The sequence below is a fragment of the Triticum aestivum genome, chromosome 7D (genome assembly GCF_018294505.1).
Source record: "Triticum aestivum cultivar Chinese Spring chromosome 7D, IWGSC CS RefSeq v2.1, whole genome shotgun sequence".
NCBI classification, from domain to species: domain Eukaryota; kingdom Viridiplantae; phylum Streptophyta; class Magnoliopsida; order Poales; family Poaceae; genus Triticum; species Triticum aestivum.
Window position 1 is genome coordinate 163,509,076 of NC_057814.1, and position 13,511 is coordinate 163,522,586.

The 13,511-nt window shown below is 42.8% G+C and overlaps 1 protein-coding gene across 2 annotated transcripts; it reads left to right on the plus strand.

Annotated features, from left to right (window-relative positions):
- The first annotated feature begins 4,392 nt into the window (after positions 1 to 4,392).
- Positions 4,393 to 12,748, plus strand: LOC123166188 (proline--tRNA ligase, cytoplasmic). 2 transcript variants are annotated; one of them, XM_044583958.1, is made up of 12 exons: positions 4,393 to 4,932; positions 5,542 to 5,627; positions 6,123 to 6,215; positions 6,788 to 6,904; positions 7,825 to 8,012; positions 8,657 to 8,723; positions 9,317 to 9,439; positions 9,520 to 9,699; positions 11,480 to 11,764; positions 11,901 to 12,119; positions 12,219 to 12,312; positions 12,466 to 12,748. In XM_044583958.1, the coding sequence occupies exons 2-12, from the start codon at positions 5,583 to 5,585 to the stop codon at positions 12,528 to 12,530; spliced, it is 1,476 nt and encodes a 491-aa protein (XP_044439893.1). In that variant the 5' UTR covers positions 4,393 to 4,932; positions 5,542 to 5,582; the 3' UTR covers positions 12,531 to 12,748. The 2 variants fall into 2 exon arrangements, with proteins under 2 accessions (XP_044439893.1, XP_044439892.1); XM_044583957.1 differs by having other exon boundaries at positions 4,394 to 4,932; positions 5,539 to 5,627.
- Positions 12,749 to 13,511: the final 763 nt, after the last annotated feature.

Genomic DNA, 13,511 nt, shown 5'->3' on the forward strand with positions numbered 1-13,511 from the left:
TTGGGCCAGACATGCCAAGGACACAAATTGCAAAACAGATTTAGTAGTTAACAACTTAAGTGTGGTTTTCAACAAGTGGGTTCTAGATGTGAGGGCTAAGCCAATAAGGACCATGGTTGATGGAATTAGAAAAAAGTTAATGGTCAAGTTTAATGCAAATAGAATCAAGACTTAGACTGTCAGATGGGAGATTTGTCCAACATATGCAGAGAAATTGGAGGAAGCAAAGAAGTGATCTAGAAACTACCAATCATTGATGGCTGGCCCCAACCTTTACCAAGTTACTAGTGGGGAGAAAACATATGTTGTTAACCTAGCACATAGGACTTGTGGGTGTAAGAAGTGGGATATGATAGCAATTCCTTGCAATCATGATGTTTCTGATATACACAAGGCTAAGCTTCGGCCAGAGGACTTTGTTCATGATTTCTTCAAAAAATCTATGTACCTAGCAGCTTACAGTCCTATAATATATCTTGTACCTGGCCCTGACATGTGGCCAAGGACAGATAGTTTGGACATTGAGCCTCCTGTTTTCAAAGAACACAAGGGCAGTGCACAGACTAAGAGGAGAAAGGGCCAATTTGAGAAGCCAGCTCCCAAAGACACTTCAAGGATGGCCTCAATTACCTGCTCCAACTGTAATAAGGTGGGCCATAGGTACACCAATTGCCAAGATGCTTTGAAGCCTGCACTGGCTATGAGAAATAACAAACATCAGGTAACCACTATGCTAATAGTAGGACTATAAATTTCTTGGTACTTTGTTCCTTACTAATATTAATTCACTTGTTTTTCATTGCAGCCAAGCACCAGCTCTTACCCACCTGATAGTAGAACTACAGCAGCACCTGCAAGGACTGCAGCCTTTGCTGGTGGATCATCAAGGAGGGCAACAACTGCTGCCAGTAGACCAGCTCCAGCAAGGAGGGAAACATCTGCTGCAAGGAGGGCAACATCTGCTGCTGCATCAGGTGCTGCTACTACTAGCACACCAGCAAGAGGCCAACTAGATCAGCTGCTGCTAGTGCACCAACTGCTCCCAAGGGTAAGGCACTAGGCACTAAATCTTCATCAGCTGCTCCCAAGAATAAGGCACCAGCAACTAGATCTTCATCAGCTGCTGCAAAGGGACCAAGGTTAGCTTTCTTGCCTCCAAGACCAACTGATGGTTCTCAGAGAGTCAGGAAGCCCAGCTACAGAATGAAGGGATACTTGACTGCCTCTGGTGCAGAATGGTGACTATGTTGTCTTGATGCTGCATCAAACTATAGCATTTTGGTTGTCTTGTGTCAAACTATGTTGTGGTGGTACTGTAGTGATCAAGTGATGATCAATTAATGTAGTGCTACTCCAGTTATGATCCTTCTATCAAACTATGGCATTCTAGCAGTCATGTGATGATCAATTAATGTAGCGCTACTCCAGTTATGATCCCTGTGTCAAACTATGGCATTCTAGTTGTACCGTGCTACTCTTGCGATGATGGTGCTACTCTTGTGATGATAATGTTGTGCCAAAAACCAAGAAGCCAAAAACCTTGCGCTTGCCCTAATTGACCCTACTAGATGCCTCGACATCGACAAAAAGCCAAAAAACCCTCACTTGCCCTACTTGATGCCTCGGCGTCGACAAAAAGCCAAAAACCCCTAGTTGACCCTACTAGATTCCTCGGCGTCGACAAAAAGCCAAAAAACCCTCACTTGCCCTACTTGATGCCTCGACGTCGACAAAAAGCCAAAAAACCCCTTATTGACCCTATTAGATTCCTTGGCGTCGACAAAAAGCCAAAAAACCCCTCACTTGCCCTACTTGATGTCTTGGCGTTGACAAAAAGCCAAAAAACCCTCACTTGCCCTACTTGATGCCTTGGCGTCGACAAAAAGCCAAAACCCCCTAATTGACCCTACTAGATTCCTCGGCGTCGACAAAAAGCCAAAAACCCCTCACTTGCCCTACTTGATGCCTCAGCGTCGACAAAAAGCCAAAACCCCCTCACTTTCCCTACTTGATGCCTTGGCGTTGACAAAAAGCCAAAACCCCCTAATTTACCCTACTTGATGCCTCGGCCTCGACAAAAAGCTAAAAACCACTAATTGACCCTACTTAAGCTCACAATCATCAGTTGCACAGAAACATACTTAAGATCACAATCATCAATTGCAAACATCTTACTTAAGATCACATTCACCAGCTCTAAATACCACCACATTCGGCACTAGTTCAAATCCATACATAATCATAGTACTAGATTAGTACATTACATATCCATAGTTCAGGAGTACTCATAGTTAATAGAATTTAAACTACTATCATTACAGCAAATGCCAAACCACACTCTGCAAAAGGTCAGCAAATGCCAAATGATATTCCCCATTATTCTCTTCCACAACCACCTGCTTATCCATTTATGATGGCCTTGATCCCCTCCAGCTTCACATTGCTCTCTTCAACTGTCTTCTGGAGCTCATCAATGTGGATCTGTAAGTTCTTCCTCTCTTCAGCTAGCTTGAGCTTCATGTTCCTAATGACATTTGCTTGAGCAGCTGCTAGGTTCTTAACCATGTCATACTTCTCCTGAATCTTGCTACTTTCAAGATCTTTCCTTTCTACCTCTGCCCTCCTTTCCTGAGCATCCAAAAGTCCATTCACATCTTCAACTAGCTTCTCATAGCTGGCTTGCAACTTCTTCTTCTCTTGTGTCAGGTTATGAACATCAAATTAATTCATCAGATTGTCCTCGGTCCTGTCTCTCTTACTCTGTTCATACATAAACCATAACTTGGATAATGCATTCTCAAGGGTATTGGGCCAAGATGGATCAATCCATTCTACTAGTCCACAGTTTTTACCTTCCTGAAAAAAACAGTATTAACATAAAGAATTACAGAACAGTGACTTGCTTACAATGATGGGCTAGATTACTTTATAAAGTGTCCTAAAATTCAGATCATGCAAGCTCAAGATAGAATATTTAAACATGTCCTAAAGTAAACATCCTAAAGTAAACAATAACTTGCTCTAAAGTAAACAATTACTAAGTAAACAATGATGGTGTGCTAACCCATGCATCTTCTGTCTTAAAATGTGCTAACATGGCAGAGTTAACAAAATGACCTAACTAAACAATGTTGCGAGATCCAGACTAAACAATGCTGTCAGAGTAAACAATGAATGCATCCACTGTCCAAACTTCACAATATAATACGATGCCTGCTGCCACAATACATATCCATGGTAAACAAATGACAGATCTGTTAAGTTAATCCACACGTTCCAATTAGTTAAGTTGGAACCATACCTTCTCTGCGCAACAAAGAAACCTCCTGCCAGTGTGAATTCCTTCGAAAGCAACACGCCTCTCTGATGCCTTCCCGTGTACATGGCACAAAACATGCAATTCAGTCTCGGGGCCCTCGAAATCTGAGTCTTCAATGCTAGCAGGAACCTAGAGTGCAAAGGAATGCCAGAGATTTGATCCACAACTTGAGAACAAGCTCATTCGAGAAATCCCCAAATATCAAACCCTAACCCTAACCCTAACTCTGAGAACTGACCTTAATGGTGCCGTCGTCGGAAGCTGAGCTCATGTACTCCAAGGTGTGCTCGCTGCTATCCGACCCATCACTCCATGACACCATGGCGCTGCGGCGGCGGCGCGACGCGGCGGTGACGGATGCGGCGACCAAGAACAGAGCGAGAGCGAGAGATGAGCGAGCGAGCAGAGTGGATAAGGAGTAACGGTTCACGCTTTTGACTGCTAGGAGCAAACGGCGCCGTCTAACGCCGTCTGCCGGCTGTCGGGACGGCCTGGAGTGCCACGTAGGCGAAAAACGGGCCCCACCTATCATAAACTCACTTAACACGGCCCGATTCGCCGATCAGTGGTTTTTGCAAAACAATTACGCAAGACGTGATGTTTTCTGCAGAGAATCTGTATCCTAGTGTTTTCCGCAACCCTGGCCCTCAAAGTGTGGTTGTTTTATGCAATTTACTCGCTCGGAGCAGACCGAGCAATTGTCCTTGCACTGCGCTCTGCTGTAATGTAACACTAGGATCAGCACCAGTAGAGCGATGACCGATGTATTTACTACAGATCCGGCTTGCCTGCTCCCTCCTCATGCTCCCATCCGTGCTCCCACTTCATCGTACGGCTGTCTTTTTTTTTTCCCTTTCTAATCTAATCATCCCCCCCTGATTTTAAAGGGATGGGGCCGGGTCTTATTTTGTTCCAGTCAAATCAAACCACGTACGCGGGAGCACGCATGGGCACAACCGCGGGGAGCAGGTAAGTCTCGTCCATTTACTACTCCCTGTAATGCCAGATCTGCCAACACCATCTATCTATCTTGCGAAGAAGAAGAAGAAAGAGGCCCGACAAGTAGGGTAATGCGGTTTCCGTGATTGGCGCTGTGGCGATCGGGAGGCGACCCAGGTTCACTCGTCGGCACAGGCAGCGTATGTTACCGACCAGACCACAGCCATGCATGGTGACTGATCGCATCGACCGACCTCCCGAGCTATCGATGAAGCCACGTTCCCCCTCGACGGCATGGGAGGGAGTGGGGCCCGTCGAAATCCCCTCGCTCCCTCGCCGGTCTCTCGCATCGCATCGATCTCCACTCCTCTGCATGGAGACGTCACCGTCCACCGATGAGGTGGCGGCGTCGCCTATTGTCTCTTGAGTCTTGACTCTCCTGGTCTCCTGACAGGAATTATTTAGTCTTCTTTCTTTCTTTCTTTCTTTCCACCACCAACCGTTCCGATTTCTTATTCCTATTTCGGTTCAGTAGCGGACACGGAAGCGGGGCGATATATGCTGGCCGGCTTGCGCTCTGCCCTGCAGCATCCTCCGCCCCCTTCCACCCGAATCCGCAGCAACGCCCTGTCTCACCTCCCCAGCCGCTGCGTATCCGAGCGCCCAAGATTGAGGTACGAATTACTTGGCTGCATGCCGTCAAATCACCATATTTTCTGCTATTTTGGTTGTTGGACCGGTGCTATTCCTTAGTCTTTCTGCTCCTTTTCGTTGAGGTTTTTATTTGTGCGCAAGAACTCAACCGAAATAATTTGGCGTATTAGGTTTTCTTCGCAATCATAGTTGTGGAGAGCATGTAGAGTAATTGGACTCGAACATATATAATACAGCTGGTGTTGAGAGGCGCTTACATCATCACTCATCAGTACTTAGTAACTACAGAAGTAAGCATAGGGGTGGGGGATGAAAAGCTGGTCATCATAAGCTAACAGTATTTTGTCAAAGAAGTTCTAGGAAAAAACTTGCACTGGTCATCTTTCTTCCCGAGTATTATCCTCTTCTTTTTGTCAAGAAGCCTTCAAGATAGTTTCTGCAAATACTATTAGGACGGATATTTTGAGTCTGCACAAAGTCCAAACGAACATGATGGTGAAGTACTTTGCAAATTTTCATAATCGAATCGCCGTCACTACATACACTACACATGTTTTCCCGGTTCTTTGTGAATTCTTCTGTCTTCTGAGTCAACTTAGTTGACATTTGTATTTCATCCCGTGCAGCAGCAGCGTCTCAGGATCCATCCATATCCACTAGTAAACTGGGGATGGCGTTCAAGAAGGATGATAACTTCGGAGAATGGTACTCCGAGGTGTGTTTTCTTACCTTCGTTGGCCCTTGCCGTCTTGGTGAGGCTTGCTAAGTCGATTTGGGCTTAGAAGTGAAAGTGAAGTGTAATATAGGGGCCATGATTAAGGCTCTGAAAGAAGCCCCGGACAAGATTTGATATGATGGTTCCGTTAATATCTGTTATGGTGGATAGCTTAAAATTTATGACTTCGTCAACAATACTGCTGAGATTGCTTCACTTGCTTCTTCTTTTTGTGTGTGTGTTGTGTTACAGTTTTTGCTCTTGAATGCGACATAGTACATTGGTTCACCTGTCGCCTTGATATTGGTGCAGTCGTGCTCTCTGAATTATTCTTGGTTTAATGCTCCTTTTATCATTTAGTTCGTTTTCTCGAAAGAGAAAAGGAAAACTTGATTTGCTGTGCACTAGTTGGATGATTCCAGATACCAAAATTCAGATAATATCCCGTTCTTGCTAGGGGGGTCTTATCTGAAGCTTTGTTGTTTCTTTGCGCAGGTTGTTGTTAACAGTGAAATTATTGAGTATAATGACATCTCTGGCTGTTATATTTTGAGGCCGTGGGCGATGGAGATCTGGGAATTGCTGAAAGTGAGTTTTATGCTATGAAATTCAGTTAATTGAGATGTTTCTGATGGACTGTTAGTATTTTCCCTTCTTTGCAATTAAATACAAATACGCTTTGTTGCAAGTTTTGTAAATGTCATCTTCTGTGGTGATGAAAGAAAGGCATCTCTATATGTAGATACTTATTTTTAGTGCCATCTGAAGCTTGATTTGTCAAGCATATGCCTTGTCTTCTTTCTTTTTAATCGTTAGTATGGTGACTAATTTGAACTTAATTTGTCCAGTTAACTTATCGACATTTGATATGTTGAGCTACAATCCCCCTTACGCACTTAGATATGTGATACCATATTTATTTCAGCATTATGAATATAAGTTTCACTTCTCTTCGTCAGTCTATGGCTGTATTGTATTCAACTTTTGTTGCATCAGCCTCTCTTATCAGTACCTTCTAACTCTGAATTATGTGTATTTATATCGTTGGCTGCACCGGAATCCTCATTGTTTGTTTCATGTTATTTTTATCTATCAAGTGACATTGACATTATTATTATAGCCCCGTTCCTTTTAATAACCGATATGTAATTTTTGTGCAGGAATTCTTTGATGCAGAAATAAAAAAGCTGAAGTTGAAATCTTATTATTTCCCTTTGTTCATTACTGAGAATGTTGTGCAGAAGAAGAAGGACCACTTTGAGGGCTTTGCTCCAGAGGTGTGCATTTTTCTCTCGTCCCTTACATTCAGTTCTGTATTTTGCCAGTGACTTCGTTTGAAGTGACTTAGAGTGCTACTCGCATATCCAACATTGAAGTGACTTCATTTGTATGATTAACAACTGAAAGAAAAAGAATCTGTATGAAATGATGCATACATGATGCTGGAAAGTTAAATCGTTATTCTTTTTCTTTTTTTCTTCTTCTTGTGGTTTGGACACTGCCCACAAGAAGTGTTTGGTTCTAATAGAATTCCTAAGGGGTACCAGAAAACCAGAGCTTTATGAATCATTTGAAGGATGCCACTGTTTCCTTTTTCTTTCTTTCTTTCTTCTTTTGGTTAAATGTGAGGTAACTGCACCTGAAGCACTCATAATCATTTGTGAAATTTGGTGCACAAGTCTCATGAAGAAACTCCCTGAGCACCTTAATCCTTATGAAGCTGTTGTACTTAGGAAAGGTTGCTGTTGTAAAGACAATTTAAATTCAACGAACTTGATAATATCCCTTTGTAGAAGACCTTGAATGGATGATTAATGAAGAATGTGTCCTGTCAACCTGTCAAAACTCCAAACTGGTTTGCTGCTGGCTATGAGGCTTGTTTGCGACACGTGTCGCTGCCTCTCAAGCAACTTCCACCAGAGCTCAGTCAGACCAATAAGATTGTGTAAATCAGTAGCTGCAAGCCTGTGATTGTTGGCAGCTGTCATTTTCTAAAACAATTTCCAAGCGGATTTTAGTCCATCAGTGCTTCATGAAATATGTTATTCCTTTAATTAAATGTGTGTGTGATGATCCTAATAAGCCGTGCCATATTATTATTAAGCTTCTGTTTGATGCTTTATCCATTCTCTTATTGCCCTTTGGTCAGTTATGTAAAAAAGGCAAGTACTAAGTAAACTATTAATTTGTTTTCCAGGTGGCATGGGTTACTAAAACAGGAAATTCTGAGCTGGAAGCTCCTATTGCCATCCGTCCCACGAGTGAGACGGTCATGTATCCATATTTCGCTAAATGGATAAGAAGCCATCGGAACTTACCTTTGAGATGCAACCAGTGGTGCAGCGTTGTTCGATGGGAATGTAGCAATCCAATTCCTTTAATAAGGTAGCTCATTGTTTGGTGCCTGGTGGCCTATTACGTTTGTGCACTTCTCCCATTCTGCTTGTCTTCAAGATTGCCATTATTGTCTTGTTAGTTATTACTAGTAATAGTGAATGCAAAATATTCATTTCGGTGCGAATGAAATAAATACAGTAGCAAAGTGGCTGCTGAAATAATAGTGCCATGGTGCCTGAGTACTAGAGCCAAGGACATCTGTTTCTTTGAATCATAGAATAGCTCTCTAGCAAATACTTTGTTGCCAACTCTGTTGCTCGAATGCCAACATTCTGATTTGTGCCCGAACATTTTGAACGGAAGGACCAAAGGAAGATTGGTAAATAAGACTCGTGCAACTTGGACTTTCACGGAATTATTTCAGCTCGGTTACTCCATAATTCCAACCTTATATGGTATCTACAACCACCAACCATACTGTTCTGCTACAGTAGCAATCTGATGCTCACTCACTCAAGAACTATGACAATTTTTAAAAAATCTTCAATATTTTGAAATGAAGCAAATTCCATGCACCTTGTGTTTCTGCAAAGGCGCATGATTATGGCTGCATCCATTCGGCCTTTTTTTTACCCACATAAAATTCTCTCGTCAACTGCCTGAATTAAACATTCTGCAACTGTTCTACTCAGGAGCCGTGAATTTCTTTGGCAAGAAGGGCATACAGTTTTTGCAACTAAAGAGGAGTCAGATGAAGAGGTATTAACTACTTACTTATGAACTACTACCTCCGTTCCTAAATATAAGTCTTTTTAGAGATTTCACTACAAACTACATACGGATATATATAGACATATTTTAGAGTGTAGATTCACTCATTTTGCTCCGTATGTAGTCCATAGTGGAATCTCTAAAAAGACTTACATTCAGGAACGGAGGGAGTATTTAAATATTGGTTTGTTATGAACTAACACTGGTTCACTGGGTTGGTTTTAACCCAATATGAATTATGAAGGGAACAAATGGCTAGTCTGAAGCAGAAGCTGACCTAGTTTAGCGAATGAAGCTATACGATACGAAACGTCTATTCTATGGATAAAAAAATATCACTGTTTCGTAAATTACATCACTGGAAAGTTGAAACTCATATAACGTCACTCTTTCATATCTCAAACACAAATAATCTTATTTTTATATAAGTAATTTTTCCCAATAACTAGTTGCTCAAGTCCTCGCGTATCAAAGGCAGACCAAAATGAATGAAATATTGCTGTGTTCATTATAAGGTGTGTTTGATAAAATGATTCTATGCCGACCTACATGTGGAATTTCAATTTTCACAATTTTATCAGGTTCTCCATATATTGGAACTCTACCGAAGGATATATGAAGAATTTTTAGCAGTTCCAGTGTCCAAAGGGAGGAAAAGTGAGGTGGAAAAATTCGCCGGTGGACTTTATACAACCAGTGTTGAGGTACTGATATAAGAACTTTGCTACGTCTAGCTTTCTTAAAGCTGTCCTAGTAAGAAAGCAAGCTGTTTCTTTATTTTCAGGCCTTCATTCCAAACACTGGCCGCGGTATACAAGCCGCAACTTCAAATTGTCTTGGTCAAAACTTTGCAAAGATGTTTGAAATCTTTTTCGAGGATGAGAATGATCCCGCTCAAAAAAAGAAAGAGAAGAACAAAAGGTCCTTGGTGTGGCAGAATTCTTGGGCGTACACCACCCGCTCGGTAATTCTTACCCTCTACTTGATATGGGTTTCTTTTTCTTTTCTCTGTTTTACTTTCTTCTGAATGCTGAAGTGTTGGAAATGACAATGACGGTTTTCATATATTGTATGTATGTACTTACCTGATTATACATCTTGCTGGTTGATGTAAATTATTTGACTAGCTTATAAATTCACTTTGTAAGAACAACAGGTGGCAAAATAGGTACATGGCATTTATTTTTCATGAATACGCATTGTTGCGTATCATTTCATTGATAGGTGGAAAGAACATACAGGGTGCCGCTCGAGGGGGCGTGCACGCATCGGCGTCCCCAGGAGCGTGGTGTGAGCATGTATAAGGTTGCTCAGCCTCGGTACAAACGTTCTAGATTACAGGGATAATTAGTGCTAAAGCCTCGAGCACCGGCTTTAGACCAAAGCCGGGCTTCCTCCTTGATGGTGTGGACAAGGGCGTCAGTAGATGGTCGGAGGCCGTCGAAGAGAGCGGCGTTTCGATGCTTCCAGATGCTCCAAGTGGTGAGGGCTATAAGGGAGTTGAGGCCTTTCCGCAGGCTTGCCGGAGAAGCGGCCAGCAAGGCAGACCACCACGGGAAGAAGGACGTGTCGGCGCCAGGCAGAAGCACCGGGAGGCGACACCAGGATAAAATCTCATGCCAGGTGATCTTCGAGAAGATGCATTGAACAAGCAGGTGATCAATGGTCTCGAACTCCTGGTCACACAACTTGCAATGGGTGTCGTGAGGTAACCCGTGGCGCGCTCTTCGTTCTGCAGCCAGCAGCGGTCCAGGGAGACTAACCAGAGAAAGAACTTGGCGTTCGTCGGCGCCCAACACTTCCAAATGGGCCGCCAATTAGGCGCGGTGGTGGAGCCGAGGAATAGGGCTCTGTAGACTGTAGGCAGAGGTAGCTGTATATTTCCCGCTTTGAGTCCATTTCCAAGAGATCTTGCCGGGCACGTCGGAGAGTTGGAACTGCTGAATACGCCGCCATAGACCAAAGTACTCAATCGTGGCGGCCGGTCCCAGGGAGCCATGGATGTCGCGGATCCAGGCCCGGTCCATGATCCCGTCGCGCACCGATGTCTACGCCTGCGCGGAATGTGAAGTAGCAGTGTCGGCGCGATCTCGGCAACGGTCTGACCGTGGAGCCAATGATCGGACCAGAACTGGCAAGTCCGGCCATCACCCAGGGTCCAGGTCGTGGAAGCGCAAAAGAACTGTCTGGTCTCCTTGTCTCTGGGGAGCTGCAGGTGATTCCATGGGCGATCGGTATCAGTGGCCTGCAACCATAGCCAGCGCGCACGAATAGCTACTTTCTTTCAAAAGTATCCTGCTAGCACTGCCAAAGCATTCACATATCAATAATAGGAAATGGTAAGGTCGGGAATGCTGGTATACATCTGGGTGTATTTTTCACGACAAAACTGTTTTTGATATTGTAATTAACTAGACAGTTCTGTGTAGGAGCAGCGGTTAGTGTTCTGTTTTATTTTCCCATCAAGTTGAGAATTTTGATGCTAATTCAGCGGGCTGTCAATAACCATGTGGTAATTTTGGCAATAATGTGGGGTGTTCTATATGTTATAGGAAAATGTATTGCATTGTACTATCTCTGTTCATAAATATAAGACGTTTTAGCGGTATAGATTGAACTGCCAAAACGTCATATATTTAGAAACGGAGGGAGTACATTGTTTTGCGTCTGAAATATCCCATTTGAATATTCCACCTAAATTATGTTCAGATATCTAATATGCAGCACTTTTGGTCTTCTTGCAGATTGGGGTGATGGTGATGACCCATGGCGATGACAAGGGCTTAGTGCTACCACCAAGGGTGGCACCTATCCAGGTCATGGTTATTCCTGATCCATTAGAGGATGCGGACATGACGGCTATTAAAGAAGTATGCGAGACGATTGTATACACTCTCAGCCAAGCTGGGATTCGTGCAGACTTGGATGCTCGCGAGAACTACACTCCTGAATGGAAACATTCCCACTGGGAAATGAAAGGTGTTCCCCTAAGAATCGAGATAGATGTGAAAGATCTGGCAAACAAGCAGGTACCCGGAATTGTCAGCATTCAGTTTTTTTTACAGAGTTAACAAGGATTTACTTCTCATCTTGTCGCGTTTAACTAGTCACCTTCATGACCATTTATTCTGCGGGTAATTTAAGCACAACCTTCTGTCTTTTCAGGTGCGCGTTGTCCGCCGAGATAATGGTGCAAAGGTTGATATTCCTTCGACCGATTTGGTTGAGCATGTACAAGTGTTACTGGATAGGATTCAAGATAGCTTGTTTGAAACAGCCAAGCAGAAGAGAGATGCTTGCATTGAAGTCGTCTACACTTGGGACGAATTCACAGCAGCTGTGAATGACAAGAAGCTGATCCTGGCTCCATGGTGCGATGAAGAGGTAGCTGAAGGCCTTCTCCACATCTATTATATTCTGCATCGTTGTAAATAGGCTTTCTGCTCAGCATGTTTATCATTCAGTTTCTTGCCTTTGGTGCAGGAGGTTGAGAAGGACGTGAGAGCTCGGACCGAAGGCGATCTCGGCTCTGCCAAAACATTGTGTGCTCCATTCGATCAGCCAGATCTTGTAGAAGGTATGGTATCGGATTTCCTAATATTTCAGTGCATGTGAGCTACGTTTTAGGTTTTTTGTTTTGCTGATGCTCGAGGCTCTGATCATGTTTTTTTTTTTGAGAAGACGAGGCTCTGATCATGTGTGTGTGGTATTTTTGCGCTGAAAATTTCAGGAACTGTGTGCTTTGCTTCTGGAAAGCCCGCCAAGACTTGGTCGTTTTGGGGCCGCAGCTATTGATTGAATCTTCTCCGTGTGTGCCCTGATACCGCCTGCCATGCTGCTGTTTTTTTGCCATTCCTTGCCGTTTGGGGAGCCCATTGATTTTGAATAGGCCTGCAATCTTGGACTTCACGCACACACACGCACACATATTTAGCACGCGGTGTTGCTTATTACTAGAGGCTAACGTGCGCTTCGCCGCGCTGTTCTTCCCCGTGAGATTAACTCTTTTTCTATGTCGTCTTGGGTTTAAATTATGTTATGTTCTTTCATCTATATATCGTGTTTGCCTGCCACCGAAGACTATATTGTTCTGAGAGAAGAGTGAAGTTGTTAGGTGCATGCTTGTGGAGTCCTTCCATGTTTCGACCTCAGTGTGAGCTGATGGTGGTTGTATGAGCCCCTTGAGAGCTCTCATCCCACGTTGAAATCGTGGAATTAGTATTATAAGGCTCACATGGGCCGGCACATGAAGCTCTCGGCTTGGCTCAGCTCCCTATTTCACTCGTTCTCTTAGTTTTTTTTTAGTCGCTCCACTGCTAGCTCAGGAAAAAACCCGGCTATAGTACTTTTTACTTAAATCTCATTGCATCAAAAGTTTATGTACTTTAAAAAAATGTTGGATTTTTATAAAATGACTGTGAATTTAAAAATATTCATGGATTTCAAATAACATACATGAGTTTGAAAAAAATGAAAATTTAAAATGTTCACAAACTTACTATATGTTCGTGAAATTTAAAATTATTCACTAATTAAAATATGTTCATGAATTAAAAATGATTTTTTAAAAGTAAAAAGTCTTTAAAAAATCATATTTTTTAAAAACATTCATTAATTAGCATATGAAAAATAAAAAAAAAGAAGAACAAAGGGGAAAAGATAAAACAAACAAAAAAAAAATACAGGAAATAACCAAAGAAAAACTATTAAAATATTTCCCTAATAATAAACCAGCGATTGCTTTTGGTCGTCCGTCATCGGGCGTTTTTGCAGAAA

Bases quoted from the DNA above. Each gene is read 5' to 3' on its own strand.
- LOC123166188 (XM_044583958.1), top strand. From the start codon at position 5,583: ATGGCGTTCAAGAAGGATGATAACTTCGGAGAATGGTACTCCGAG. The intron at 6,905-7,824 runs GTGTGCATTTTT...TTTGTTTTCCAG, and splicing joins TTGAGGGCTTTGCTCCAGAG to GTGGCATGGGTTACTAAAAC. The intron at 8,013-8,656 runs GTAGCTCATTGT...TGTTCTACTCAG, and splicing joins AATCCAATTCCTTTAATAAG to GAGCCGTGAATTTCTTTGGC.